Source organism: Eulemur rufifrons, chromosome 8 (assembly GCF_041146395.1).
Source record: "Eulemur rufifrons isolate Redbay chromosome 8, OSU_ERuf_1, whole genome shotgun sequence".
Lineage (NCBI taxonomy): Eukaryota > Metazoa > Chordata > Mammalia > Primates > Lemuridae > Eulemur > Eulemur rufifrons.
Genome location: NC_090990.1, coordinates 121150952 through 121167137, shown reverse-complemented (window position 1 = coordinate 121167137; position 16186 = coordinate 121150952). Strand labels below are relative to the sequence as shown.

The 16186-nt window shown below is 35.5% G+C and overlaps 1 protein-coding gene across 3 annotated transcripts in view; it reads right to left on the bottom strand.

Moving 5' to 3' along the window:
* Window positions 1-382: 382 nt before the first annotated feature.
* The window catches only part of OLFM3 (olfactomedin 3), a 206587-nt gene continuing 190783 nt past the window's right edge, over window positions 383-16186 (bottom strand). For all 3 annotated transcript variants that reach the window (XM_069479091.1, XM_069479092.1, XM_069479090.1), the window contains 2 exons: window positions 3855-3961; window positions 383-2735 (listed from right to left, as the gene is read on the bottom strand). In XM_069479091.1, the coding sequence (XP_069335192.1) occupies window positions 2058-2735; window positions 3855-3961 (785 nt within the window). In that variant the 3' untranslated portion in view covers window positions 383-2057. The remainder of the gene's footprint in view (window positions 2736-3854; window positions 3962-16186) is intronic.

Sequence of the window (16186 nt, the reverse complement as noted above, 5' to 3'; positions counted from 1 at the left end):
GCTTTACAAGCTGCACACCTCACAAATAAGCTGTGATCATCCAAATTTTGAATGTATGTGATACTATATAACATCATGGAAAAAAGTAATGAAGACCTAGATATCTATTACAGGTCATCTACTTAACAATTCATTCATTTCTGAAATTGATATGACTTTCCTTCCTCATACAAACTCTTGATATACAAAATATTGACTGATTATTTTTGTGGTGTGTGTACAATGACTAGTGAATCTCCTAAATTTTCCAACTCTCAATAGCAGAGGAAAACATATATAAACTTTCTAAAAGAGAACACACCATTGTAATAGGACCTAGAGTGGTCATTGAACCATGCTTACTTTTCGTAGGCAAAAAAACAAACAAACAAAAATGTTCTTAAAATCTTAACAATTTCAAGATCGGATTATTTAATCCTACAATTTTGACAGTGAGATATTTGAGTATGATGTTTTACTTGTGGCATTTTAAATTAATTACCCTTAAATATTAGCATCTCTTTACACAATGCTTTATCTGAATTATTATATCTTTATCTTTCAAAGAAAATGGTGGTACTATGTATTTGTGAAACTAAATATTTACAACAATTTAAGTTATATATTATTTATTATGGAATATACTTTTAAAATTGTAAAACCAACCCATAATAGTTTCCATAAAGCTGCCTTAGGGAACTTTTTTAATATACGGAAAATACATTTAAACTCAATGACATGTTTCATATATAGATTATATGTTTTGTGGAGTTATTAACATAAATATTATTAAAGCTTTTCTTTTTTGTTACATTATTTCTACACATACATCAAATTAGAATAACAAGGAGTCACCTTTCCATCTTGTTTTATGAATTGGTTATTTACACTTTTGAAACCACACATATAACTCCCAAGTCCACCCATCATTTTCTTTTGCACAAATCTTAGCCATAGCTCTCCAGGGCTCATAATCTAAACCTAGAGGACAACACAAAAAAAATTTTTTTAAGAGTTTTCATGTGTGCTTCATATATTTTTAGAGTTCTGATACAAGAAATTACACTACTGTGAGTTGTGCATAAAATATTGTAAGTTAAAATACTAATATATTTAATTATGAAAATCAAAATTTGTTTGATGTATAACAAATGAGTGGAATCAACTCAGATCCAGTTTTTTGACTTGGCTGCATCGGTTGCAAGCAACTATATGGGTTGCATTCAGTGGAGTGACCAGAGCAACTCAGGTGTACTGAATCACTTTTCAGTGTTAGTGGTCCAGTAGACTTGGGGTAAAACAAAGATTCTGTGTAAGGTATCTGGTTTGATTTTCTATTTAGTTTATAATGCTGATGTAAAGGGGTAAGCCAAGAAGGTCCTACTTGACCGCACTTGAAAATTGACTCGAATAATTACTAAGATTAAATTTCAGTGTATTTTATAAAAAATATTACTTACTTTCACAGAAGTGAAGAGATACAATTGCACAATGGTGGTTACAATGGTAGAAATACATATTGCCAATAAAACGTTAGCAAGAGATTTAAAAATGACTGTACAGCACCGCATCAGAGAATTGTGTTAACAGCAAAATGACGATTTTTCCATATAAATGAAATCCTTAAATATTCTTAAAGAAATAAATGGGGGGAAAGCGCATTTTTTTCCTTCTAATTCCTACCAAAAATATTTCCTGATGTGGAGCAAAAGACAGTAAAAAATGACAGAGTTAAAAAAAAAAAGACATTCATGCATTTAAGCCACCATTAGTCTCTGACTCTAATATAAGGCAGATCGTTAATCTTTTGCAAAACTATGACTTTAGCCACTTAAACTCTTTTTAGTGCTTTTCATGACAAGGACATGATAGGCCTTGTAAATTTAGGAGTTAAGATGTGTTTCCAACACGTTAACTTAGACAAGCTCAGCTGTTTTTTGAAACACCAACTTTACAATAAAAAAATGCTTTGCTTTGGAGAAATGATGAAAAGTAGCAATAAAGAAAAAACAGAAGGGGTCCTATGGAGTTTATCACAAATGACACTGTTTAAATCAGTGAAAACAAATCACATTTGCCTATGTGTCATCCTCAGTCTTAATGATGTGGAAAAGGGTAACATTGAACAGGACCTGGTGGCCATTGTTCCAGGCATAAAGAGCTCTATCTCTTGCATTATAGTCAAGCATGGATATGTGAAAATATTGGTTATGGAAGGGAATGTCTGTGTACTCATATGTGGAGGTTTTTGTGGAATAGGAATAATACACCTTGGCTCCAGTTAAGTGGGAGTTGGTGACATACAGTGTCCCACAGATCATGAAAGATTCCCCTGCACTTCTCTTGGGGTACCCGGTGCTCCAGCTCTTCGTCACCTCCAAGGTGTCTTGGTTAAGTTGGCTGATGACAATATTGCCTGCATTCTGGTTGGTGGCATACACAGCCCACAGTCCGATTTCATCAGCCATTAGGTCGATGTCAGAGAATCCACCCCATGTGTAGGGGTAAACATTGTGAAAACCAGCATACTCCAGGCTTCGTTGGGCAAGCACTCTCCCCATATCAAAGCTGTATTTGATGATGATATTACTTTGATACTTGTTAAAATAGAGTGAGCCATTGTAGACAACATGGTTAGTTCCTGCCCACTTGAAAGGGAGGTTGTATGTCCTTGATTCAGCCCCACTGACAAAGTCTGCAAGTGATTTGTATTCACGGACAATTTTATTGTTAGTATAACTGTCCATGTACCAGACCTGAGAAGAAAGAAAAAAAAAATGAAGTGACTAAGTTCTGTATTTTTCTGAGAATTCCAAAATAAAGACTGAGAGACAACACATATTAATGTCATAATTCTCAGGCTCTGGGTGGAAGCCACATTATCTTACTGCCCCACCTGCTGAAACGTGATAGTATTTTAGGCTTTTGTAAAAATATTGGCATCGTCTATGTGAAAAAGAAATAACTGAATTTACTGCCTTGATATTAACTTGCTTTTTGCTTTTTCTTTCTTTGTTCTTTAGTTTTGATCATTTAGGGCATACCACTGAGTGAACCAAACATATGTCAATGCAAATCACATCATCTGATAGATCAATACAATCGGTAATAACTGCAAAAAATATAACCTTCAGCAAATTATATTTATTCCATCCTTTGCTCTGAAAAAACGTATGGTCTAATTTTGCATATTCAAATTATTTCTCCTTTATGGGTTCTACAAAATATTCTAGTAACACTTGTTTATTGGATCAGCTTGTAGGTACAACTATCTTTTAATGAAACAATTTTACTAATTTAATAACTAATCTTGTTTGGATGAAACCCTTGAGAATCTTAATTTATACTGAGTTCTGTAATAGAACATAAATAGAGCTATGAGAAGTTTCCACTATATTGATTTACATAATATAGGCATTGGCAACTTATGAAAATACCCCCAAAAGTTTCAGTGCTATTTCTTTTAAAATTACCTCTAGACTCCAGGGATATTTTAGCCTATTTAGCGAATTGGTTAGCCCTCAAGATTTTCACTTATTTAGTGCTTTCTTTTTTTCATAGAAAAGAACAGGTATTAGAAAGAATATACAGAAAATTTTGTATGCTTATAATTAGACCTTTTCAAGCATAAAGCACGACTAAAACCAATAAAAATTAGTCTTACTATATGGTTGAATTATAGGATGGAACGTTTTACTAAAATAGGTTTGCCCTATCTTTAGATATATTAATATTGTCAAACAGAAAATATTTGCAAACAAATGCAACATTTTTCAAGTTGGAACTAATATCCCTGAAGAAAATGAATAGCCCAGTGGAGAAAATGTGTAAACAAAACACAATTCTAAACAAAGGTGTTTATGGGAGCAACATACTCTGTTATTTTTTTCAGATGCTAAAGGATCTGTCATCCAAGCACCAAATCGGGTTCCAGAAGTCTTGACAGTAATTGGGCCTGTGATTTTCATCAACTTGCCACATGCTGAAATAGAGCAACATAAACATGTTGGGTGAACATGGCCAGTAATTCTAATACACATACTCATACCAAGAGCAAAGAAAAGGATCGTAAAGCAAAGCAAATCCATGGGATTAATAGCTCATATTCTGAATGGATGATTGTTCATATTGGGTGCTATGCATTTAACCATAATTTGAACTATGAGTAGTTGCTTTTTCAATGCTCTAAATCTAAAGTGTGAAATTTTAAACTGGGAACTGATTTGTCCAATCCGGAAATAAATAAATGAGGAAAGTCATTATCATTATACCAATTCCATGGCTGCTTTTTCTAAGTAAAGAAGTCAGAAAAATTAAACAAATTGCTCATGGACCTGTTTACTTGATCACCAGCAAACCCTCCCCTTCCCCGCCAGGCTTTGTGACTACGGATAACTTATAACAGCCAGAAGGAACTCCACCAACTGATTTTCAATTTGTACTGGTGAGTGAGTAGCTCTTGAGAAAGATGTCCTTATAGACTATAACAAAAACTTCAAGTGCAGTCTACCTGAAAGAGGTGGAGTTTTGAAGGGTGAATGCCTTGTACAGATAATAGGGCCTGGTAGGGCATTCATGAACACCCAAGGAACAAAACCCCCAAAACTCAAGCCCTCAGACCCCAAAGTCACATGCTGTGAAAGATGAAGAGATGTAAGATATCATGAAAAATTAATAACTTCATGAAAACGTTGTCATATCTTTTTATCATCCTAGCTGTGAATAAGACATTGGGAATAGTGTGGACTACATAAATGCCCAAACCAAAACCAAACAGAAACCTAGGCATTTTTATGAGATTTTTAAACAGCAAAACTTGTAAGTGATTTATTATAAACAGCGTAAAAAGCTTTATGGCTGCCTATAAATGTTGAGCTTTAAGAAATCCTCTTTCCTGTCCATTTTTACCATCTTTTTCCTTTCTGTTATTTTTTGGGGGGGGGGGGGTCCTATTTGTTTCACATATCTTCTATCCTCCTCTACCTATCTTTAGAATTGAGAAATTTCTAGTTAGTTCTTGTTGGTTCCTATGTGTTTGGAAGGAAAGAAACAGATACTCAAAGGAAATCAAGGACAAAACTAATTCTACCTTGGAGCTTATTTTTGCTCTTTTTTTTTTTTTTCCTGTATATGCTACTCATAAAAATAATTTGAAATTGGCAGATACTAAGCCTTGAAGTTAGGAAGAGGATGCCTGATAACATTATGTTTTGCATTATTACTTCAGTGATAGCTACAAATTTAGTAATCTCCAGCATTTTATGAAACCTGAATTGAATACATTTTCCCCCTTTTGTGAAAAAAGCTAACTGTGATGGCATCGTTATACCTGTATGGTAAATTACTTTATGATTTCCTTAAACCTGAAAAACCAGGCCAATAATTCAGAAGACTTTATGGCATTATCTATGTTGAATAGCAAGATCCTGGGTTAAAACCTATTTGGAATATATCAGTTTTACTTGCTATAAACACATGAACAATATATGAGTAAAGTAGGATCAATTTGAACTAGAGAAAAATTAATCATATTCTGAATGGATCTAATTGAGTATATTCTTTGAATATACAATAAGTGAAAGTAATATGATTTTTAATGATGTCTTAGATGTTTAAAAATGAACAGTTGATAAGAACATGAAAATTTCAAGTATAAATAGAGTGAAATAAATAGAAAGGCATCCTCCTGCCCGGAAAAACACGGCAAAACAAAATACGTGACTTTTTTACTTAAACATAGGAAAGTAATTTTGACTCAAGTTGATGAAGTAATATATGATTCCATCTCCTTTCTTTTCCATGATCTCATTAAAATGATAAGAAAGGAGTAAAACATAGGGACAAACAAACAAAACCAAAAACTCCATACAAAGAGAATGGCATATGAGTCCTTACTGGAGAAGAAGTTTAAACAAATCTCTAGAAGGCAGAGGTGATGGAGAGTGATTATCAAAGAGGTAGGATGGAATGAGACACATCAGTGTGTCTGAAGAAGAGGTGAGAGCTGAGAAGGGAGATGATCTGCCTTAAAGAAGAGAAGTAAAGGACTCAGAAACCTAAGTAGGAAGGATGTTGAGGGTGAGTTAGGACTCTGACAACAAAGACACCACTGTAAGCATGCCTTAAGAGCAATCGATCCCATCTTCATCTGTAGATGCAGGACCTCAGAAGGCAGGTTAAAAACAACAACAACAACAACAACAAAAACCCCATAAAACTGTGTTACTTACCTGAAAAGTTACAGGGCACTAATGTAGTTAGTGGAGGCCCAGAACCAGGCCCCTATGTAATGACATTGGTAGTCTCCCTTTCTACTCTCCAGAGAAAGAAGTGTCAAGCCCTAGCTAAATACACAGAGCTTCCAAGCAGATTTGTTGTTCAAATCCTTCAAAATGAAGGGATAACCAACGATGACCATATATTTTTTAAAAGTTTACAATAAGAATGACCAAAGTAAATGTGCATAAAACCAGGGCCCCAATAAAAGAGAGATAATTCAGAGAGTTGAAGAGACCCTAGTATCTTCAAAGAGTTTTGTATCTTGTATACTCTGCACTGCGAAAGGAAAACACAAAGAACTATTAGAGATTAAAAGTATAATTTTAAAAAATAAATAGGTTGGAAGTTAAAAAAAGTTGTCCTCAAAATTAAAACAGAAAGGATGAAATTAGGAAGAAAAATATGGAGACATATAGGATCAATCCAGAAACTCCAACGTCTGAAGAGTGAGGTTTCTAGAAAGAGAGGAGAGAGAAAATGAGTGGAAAAAATAATCAAAGAAGTTAAATAGGAATCTTCCTAGTTGTAAAACCTAAATATTCTGATGAAAAGGACACACTGTTGTTAGAAGATTAAGAATAAATTGAAATTGAAACTTTTCAGAGAAAGAGCATGAGTTGGTCACATGAAAAGAGAGAGGAATTAGATTGGAGTTGGGCTTCTCATCACCAGTACTAGATGCTAGAAGACAGTGATCAGGGCCTTTATATTTAGGAAGAGAAATCAGAGGGAGATAGAATAAAGATATTTTCTATTTTCTGATATGCAAACTTCCCAAGAGTTTACCTACAATGCACTCTTTCTTAAGAAGGGTCTATTGCAGCAAAATAAGTGAGTAAACCAAGACAAGCAAAGACATGAGATCAGAAAAACCGTGACTTCCTGTTCCTGAATGGTAACTGTGCAGTAGGCCTTAAGTATATTTAGTCCAGAATGGAAACACAGCTCCAATGGGATGTCTCCGATATAAGTGGAACTGATATATAGATAGATTATATGAGACCCTCTAGGAAAAACTGGGGATGGTGAAGACAATTATTCACTTGAACTTAACTCTAGTAATATTCTCCTTTAAATGGAACATGATGTTGTACTTGGAGAGGAAGGGAATATGTCTGAGTCTACCACTTAGCTCCCAAGGAACAATACAAGCATTGTTATAATAATGTAAACACTCCTGGCTACCTTGTAGAATCAGCAGATAAGCTAATTACAGAATACTTGACAGACGTTTCATCTGCTCTGTGATTACAGAAAAGACCAAATGTTTCCAACCATGATAACATAGAAGAACATAAAATGTAAAGTTTACATTGTTAAGGAATTAAAAATTGAGAGAAGAAATAGAAAGAAAGATGAGGGTATAACTGTCTTCATATTCAAAAATATGATAGGAGATTTTTTCCTATACTTGATGAAAAAATAATAAAGATTTAAATTTAAGACTTGATGTTACAAAATTGGTAAGAGTCAAACTATGAATAGTCATAAAAGCATATTAGGAGGAGACATGACAGTAAGTGAAGTTGGCCATGTGGTCTAAATCCTCATCTTGCAGAGAAGAAATGTCTAAAATTGATAAATCAAAAAAAGTAGGGAAAAAGCATATTATTAGAAATAGGAATAAAACCACCAAAAGCCTTAACATTAAAGTGTTAAATGTGGTTGCCTCTGGGAAGCAGAGCTGACGAAGGAGACTGTTGCTTTTTATTCTAAGCTTTTATAATTCAAAGCCTACAATTTTCTAGCCATGTGCATACAATATTTAGGTTACAATGTAAAAAGTTAAAATAGCTGCAAAAATTTAGGAGCCATTAATTTTATAAAGCAAAAATCACATTTATATATTGCCCATTGAAAAATCATTTCCAGGTTCTATATGCCATGCTTCCTTGGGGCTAGGAAGTAGGTAGAAATGGAAGATGTAAATAGTCTGCAGATATAGAAACTGTGAACATTCTGCATTTTAATTTGTTTTTTTTCCTGGGAGGACTAGATTGGAATTGTTTTCTTTAAACTTCTAGCTCTGTCTTACAATTGACATGGCAATTTCTCTCTCTTTAATTCTTTCAACCTTAAAAAATTAGAATCCTTATTATGAATTATAATATTTATCACTTACTTTATATAGATGTTAAGAAAGGCTAACAAGTGACTGCAGTGGTTAGTATATGTGCAGGAGCTACACTAAGAGATGTACACATGAGTCAAGTAGAAACAATATATGTCGTATTTCAAAGTAGTTAAGTGATTGTGACCTTGAAAAAATGTGCTCCTGTTGAAGACCCACTAATTAAAGGGAGAAAATTAATCTAAATTTCTTGAAAATATTTTTTAAAGATGAAGGATCTTTCATTATCATTTGAAAAAAAAACATACACAGAATTCCAGAAGTCAGTTGAATCAAATTTATTCTGGATATGGATCAATATAATGTCCCAAATAGGAAACATAAATATAATGAAACGTCCATTCCCACTAGTTCCCAGAGGAAATAACCACGTGGAAACATGACCAGTAGGACATTATGGTGACTTCAAGTTGTTTCTATACTGAAAGTGAATATCGATTTTGCAGTTACGGAGTTTGACTTAACATTTTAAATGGTCAAACTATACAATTAAACTTCAAAGTGAGATTTTTAAACTGCTTTATTAGCAAAATTGTCCTCTTTGCCGTCGATAACCTTTATCACCAGACTGAAGCATGATTTGGACAAAGCAAGAAGACACTAACCCCATATTTTGCCTGAGAGGTATGCATAGTTTAGATGCTGAGGTATGCATAATCAGATGGGATTAGTTGAAACCCGAGTAAGAACTGTCCTTGGGTCTCATATTCGTTCTATGAATCTCATCTAATCAGTATTTGTAAACAACCCACAGCATATCAGTGGGTTTGGTGTCTTGGCTTCGGTGGTGTTTGGATCTAAGCCAGCATTGCACCTACATGGCAAAGGGACCCTGCTGAGCCTTACGTCGTTTAGACCAGGAATTAGGAAAGAATTTATACCAGGGGTTAAAAGCTTCTGACTCTTAAACCAGTAGTCACCAAACTTTTTGGAACCAGAGACCGGTTTCATGGATGACAATTTTTCCACAGACTGCAGCGGGCAGGGGCATGGGGGGCAGGGGTGCAGATAGGGAGATGGTTTGGGAATGATTCAAGTGCATTACATGTATTGTGAACTTTATTATTACTACATTGTCACTTGCCACTCACTGACAGGGTTTTGATATGAGTCTGCAAGCAATTGATTTATTATGGTCTCTGTGCAGTCAAACCTCTCTGCTAATGATAATCTGTATTTGCAGCCGCTCCCCAGTGCTAGCATCACCGTCTCAGCTCCACCTCAGGTCACCAGGCATTAGATTCTCATAAGGAGCGCTCAACCTGGATCTCTCACACGCACAGTTTACAGTGGGGTTCCTGCTCCTGTGAGAATCTCATGCTGCCGCTGATCTGAGAGGAGGCGGAGCTCAGGTGGTGATGGGAGCGATGAGGAGTGGCTGCAAATACAGATGAAGCTTTGCTGGCTTCCCCTCCTGCTGTGTGGCCTGGCTCCTAATAGGCCACAGACCGGTACCAGTCCACAGTCCAGGGATTAGGGACCACAATCTTAAACTAAAAATGACTTTACTTTCTTCTTGTGGCAATAGGCATTTTTCTAAAATATGTTAGAGGGTAAAAACACTAGTTACTATTTAAAGATTAAATAATTAATATATGCATTTAACAACCATTTACTGAGAATTTATTTTGTACCAGGACTGTTCTAGGTGCTGGGGATATAAAGGCAAACAGGGAGACAAGCCGTACAGCTTCTCAAAATACCACTACTTATGCCTATCTTTTCCGTTTCCTTTTTTATTCTTTTTTTTTTTTCTTTTTTGAATCAACTAGCAAGGAAAGTTAAATGAAGAAGTTGTTTCAGACCAAATATGTATTGAGAAGTAAAAGATGTGGCAATGAATTCACTGAATATCTGTTGATATTAAATAAAAAATAGAAATTCAGCCTGGGGACTGTAACATATGATAACACTAATTCCATGAAGACAGCCTTCTTAGATAAGCAAAATATATCTTATTTTAAGCCACATTTACCTTTTCTCTTTCTCCACAAAATATGCCTGTTCCACAAAACTATTAAACATAGAAAAAAGCAAATTTCAACTAATCTCCTATACTTAGTTTTCTATGAAAAATGAATGTGAGGATCTAGAAAAAGCAAATTAAATACAGTTACATTTCTTATCAAGTCTCGCTGATTTGGTCCTACACCTGTGTCTTAATGGTGATTGTCCATATGATTGAAACTTGTCCCTATAACCAATAAATCAATACACTTTTATGAATTTTAACTATGAGCTTTCAGTGAATGGCTTTTAAAATAGATGCAAACCATTTTCAAAATATGCATTCAAAATATACATGTGAGCTCTGGCTACAAATAGAGATATCTAGTACTTGGCCAGGGAAGATACTATGAACATTTGTGAACTTTGTGTTTTGCATTCTTTGGTTCTCCTATGTGTAATCATCTCCCCCTCATTTTCCTCCATGTCTGTCAGCCATTAGCTATCTCCCATCTGCCCAAGGACTCACAGTGTGCAAAGCCAGGATTTGTCTTTCTAGCACCACCTTGTATTTGACCTCCGTCCACTATAACTTTTCATCCTGGAGTCACATCTTTGAATAAACCAATTTTTATAGTATTCATCTAAGAAGTATGCTTGAAGTGAAGAACTAACGACTCAGAGAATTAACAATTTAAAAATATATGCATCTTAAATGAGTCCTTCAGTTTCTTAATCTGAACTAGTGAGCACATTAAAAATTGTGGAGTCCATAGCAATAACCTTGCTTAAAACCCCTGATAAGTATTTAATAATTATGGATGGAGATGTCCTTTACTTTGCAATGAGTAGTAGGCAAAGTGCTTTGCATAAAATTTCTTCATATTGGGTGACTTCAGAAAGTAAACCCTTAGGTGCTTAAAAGAGGGGCTTTCGGATGTGGCTTTCAAACAGGAGTGCTTCATTAACTCATTTGTTCATTTATCCAGCTAACATTTATTGAGCAGCAAGCATTGTTCTAGATACTAGAGTTACAGTGATGAGGAAGACCTGATACCTCTGTTCTGGTGAAGCTTACATTTTGGGGAGGAAGAGAGACAGAATAAATAAATAAGCAAACTATCTGGTAGGAATAAATTTAATGCAGGTATTTCAGTAGGGCCATTTTATAAAGAGTGACTGGGGAGCTACTTTAGGTTGGGGGAGTAGGCAAGACCTCCCAGAGTGTGATATTTAATATGAGATCTAATTGACAAAGGTCAGCCATGGACTCATAAGTTGAAGGGAAGGACAGTTATGCATTTAGTTTGTTTAGTGGTGCAGCCAGTTAGTGGATTTAGCCATTCTGTGGATCAGCTTAAGGGAAGGCAGCATGTTAAAGAGGTTGGGGTATGGGTTAAAGAGTCTGTCTAGACCTGGATCCTGATTTTACCCCCTTACTTTCTGGGGACTGTGAACAATTTCTTACCTCTGGGTGTCTCATGGGTAAGGACAGTAATAATATCTATCTTAAATGTTATTGACAAGATTCAATAAGAAATACATGCTAAGTGTTTAGAATAGTGTTTGGTACATAGTTAAATTCTTAAGAAATATTAGCTACTATTGTTGTTGCAAAGGCCCTAAATCTGGATAAGCTTGGTGAGTTAAGAGAGACAAAAATAAACAGAAAGAAGACCAGTGTGTCTAGGACACACCTGGAAAAGCAGAAGAGGTTGGAGAGATGAATAGTCCAGATCATCCAGTTTGTAAAATCAGAGTGAATACAATATTTGGATTTTATTCTAGGCATGATTGGAAGCCATTGAAGGATTTTAAAGAGGGAGAGGATAACAGAATATGAGCTGTATTTTAAAAAGATGAATCTTGTTACTGTTTGGAAAATTAATTGTAGAGGGGATAAAGTGTAGTCAGAAAGTACGATTAAGAGGTTATCACACTGGTCCAGGTGAGAGTTGATGGGAACAGTGATGGAGAAAAGGAAATGAATTTGTGGTATGTTTTCAGGCTAAAGTTGATAGGACTTGGTGTTGGATTAGATGCAAGGATGGAAAGCAAAAAGGGGAATAAAAATATCAAATGAAAAAGTAATCTAGGCCGGGTGCGGTGGCTCATGCCTGTAATCCTAGCACTCTGGGAGGCTGAGGCGGGCGGATCGTATGAGCTCAGGAGTTTGAGACCAGCCTGAGCAAGAGCAAGACCCCATCTCTACTAAAAATAGAAAGAAATTATATGGACAGCTAAAAATATATATAGAAAAATTAGCTGGACATGGTGGCATATGCCTGTAGTCCCAGCTACTCGGGAGGCTGAGGCAGGAGGATTGCTTAAGCCCAGGAGTTTGAGGTTGCTGTGAGCTAGGCTGACGCCACGGCACTCACTCTAGCCTGGGCAACAGAGCAAGACTCTGTCTCAAAAAAAAAAAAAAAAAAAATTAAAAAAAAAAAGTAATCTAGGGCCAGGCACGGTGGCTCACACCTGTAATCCTACCGCTCTGGGAGGCTGAGGGGGGAGGATCACTTGACCTCAGGAGTTCAAGGTCAGCCTGAGCAAGAGTGAGACCTCTGTCTCTACTAAAAAATATAAAAAATAGCAGGGCGTTGCAGTGTGTGCACTGTAGCTCCAGCTACTCGGGAGGCTGAGGCAGTAGGATCGCTTGAGCCCAGGAGTTTGAGGTTGCTGTGAGCTAGGCTGACGTCACAGCACTCTAGCCAGGGCAAGGGAAGTGAGACTCTGTCTCAAAATAAATAAATAAATAAATAAATAAATAAAATAAAAAGAAAAGAAAAGAAAAAGTAATCTAGGGTAATATGCATATTTTTGGCTTGTTTAGCTGGTCAGGTTATAGTGTCATTTACTCAGATGGAACGACTGAAGGAGGAATAGGTTTGGGAGGAAAAATCAAGAATCCAACATGAGTTATTTTATGTTCTTCATGACTATTATACATGCCAGTGGGAACAGTAGGTAAATCTAGGGAGCAGACACTCTTTTACTATGCAGTTTTGACTTTCATCAGCACAATGACGACAGTGAAAGCCAGGAGCTACAAAGGCGACCAGAACAGAGCCCTGCAGATCACAATGTTTATAGGACCTAGCGAAGGAACATAAGAATAAGCTGTATGTAAGTGGGATAGAAAAAATAGTGTGGTGTTGGAAATCCAAAAGAAGAAAGTGTTTTAAGAAGGATGTAATGCTGACCTGTGGCTGCTATCACTGAGAGGTCTAGGAAGACAGAATCAAAGACACGTCCGTGGAATCTGGCAATGATAAGTCATTGGTGATGACAAGACTCAAATGAAGAGAGTGGTCAGACTAGAAATTGGACTGGAGTTGGTTTGAAAAGACTATGAACTGAAGCAGCAGCTATAGAAGATTCTTTCAAAGGAAAAAAAGTTAGGAGATAGGGATAGGGAAATATGAGATCATGGAAAGTTTTTATTGCTGTACTGATGTTATTTCTGTTTAAGAAACGCTTGTTTGTCTATAGGAATCAAGTAGTAGAGAGCAAGAAACTGGTGACGTGAAAGACAGTAATTAAATAAATGAAGCCCATGAGCAGATGGTAGTTTAACCTATTTAGTAACCACGAGTAATCTTGCCTCTATCCTTTTATACGCGTGTGTACACGCATGTGCGTGTGTCCTAACTTGCACTAATTTCCAAGGAAATGTTCTTTGTGTAGCATATTTTATCCAGGTTTGAACGCTGAGGTGGGAGTTAGTTAGGAGATCTGGTTTCTAATCTACGCCACAACACTAAATCATCATATAATGTTAGATAATACGCTTATTCCCTGAGGTGGAGTTTCTTCATCCATAAAATGAAAGTTCTGAAGCCCGACATATTGTCATTTTAACTCAGGCGACATGGAATAGATACTGGTTCAACAAACTTTTATGTGCTGATGGGGAGAAGGTGGTATTTGTGGTTGTGGTTAAACACACACACAAACACCCTTGGTGGGATCATGGTCACCATCAGCATTGTCTACCTTTATTCCTGGGAAGCAAAACACAGAAAGTTCTCTCAATGTTGATTTCTTCTCAGTAGAAGCTTCCATTACATATGGTTACTGATTTTCTAATCCAAAATCCATCTTGCCAAATGAAATTAGTAAAATTAAAGTTACAGGAATTTATAAACCTGGCTGCATTTTTAGTTATAATTTTGTGGACCTTAGTGTTAAGTAAGCACAGATACCCTCAGATTCTTTTGGCGCCCAGAAACTGTAAAAATAAAGTAAAATGAAATGAACAATAAAAGTCACTTTTTTTTTTTTATTTCTTAGCTTCTCAAAACTAGCTCTTGTTCCAATAAATCACTATCTTTCTCACTTTACTCTCACTTTTTATGAGGACAAAGGAAGCCAGACAGAAAGGATAATTTTCCCAAATGCCTGGAAGACAAATGTTGCTGCAAAGGTGGACAGAAAAGAAGGAAGTTAAGAATCTTGCTTCATTGATTTTCTCCTGCTATGCTTTCTGTCTACAGTAAGACACATGAAAATATTAGCATTTATAATATATTGCCCGTGTACATTGTGTATATTCTGAAAATATACTGAATCAGTAGTAATTGAAGAAAGTGATCATTTTATTTCTCTGGTGACTTTTAGAGATTCAACTTTCTTAATCTGTTACAATCCGTATTTATTAATCACTAGATCAGGAAGAGATATCATTTGGGATTCAGCAAGAAGATCAGTTGTTTGGATCAACAAAGCATAAAAACCATCTGTCCTCTATTTTGTTTATTTCTTCAATATATAATTGTAACTTGTAATATCCTGGACTAACAGCTTCTGGATTTTAATCTTAAAGCCATACCCATATAACCAAATTAAATGGAGTAGTGAATAAATTTATGGGCAGAAAGTTATTTCTTTTTACTTAGGGCCATCAGAGAATTCATGTCATAAAAAATACATATGATTTGATCTTTAAAGTCTATCTATTAAAGCTACTTAAGTAAGTTTTTCTCTATCATACCTTTGGTAGTAAAATATATATCATTTAAGCATTTATTTTCCTGTCTAGTCTTACCGATCATGCTACTAAGGGAAAGGTAAAGATAAGAATGGTCATACTGGATATAGCCCTCATTGGAATGCATTTCCAGTGTTATCTGTTTCATTGGATCGAGAATAATGTTAGCGTGTCTAAATAACTCCCTTTTCCCGAAATTAATACAATTTTACCCATTTAATTATTTAAAAATTGTCTCTTCCTTTTACCTTTTCTGAGATAAAGCTTGTATTTTGAACATATCTTTAAGGAGAAGCCTACCTAACATCTAAACTTAATGGAGAACTCTGTTATAAAATCTCAATTAATTTAACAGACAATTCATGCTTGCCTCTGGAAATATAGGTTTTATATCCTTAAAAGGCTCATAATTTAGTTCAAAATGTAGGACATAAAAAGAGAAAAGTTGATGGCACGAAGGAGGTTTCTAAATTTAAAAAAAAAAAGAGGAAAGTTAATGATAAATCAATTTATGGTAAAATTTACCAACCACCCGTAAATGAAGCTAAACTGTAACAAGGGTTCCAGGATTCCAGAAGAATGAGTCATTGAGTGTATAGACAATGGAGAAATTGCCATTCTATTTTACAACCCAGGATTTTGGGGAGAGTAGGACTATCTTTGGTAAATGATTTATTCAGAGATCTCCTCAATTTAATTTGAGGGAATATTCTCATAAATTTCCCCTATTACATTTCTGAGTTAAATCTCACTCCTTTCCACCTCAGGCACACAGTTTGACTTTTCTGTTAATTCTTGCTTTCACCGAGATGTTCAGTGTCTCTTGCTTAAATGCTACTGCATTGCCATTGAAGAAAGCA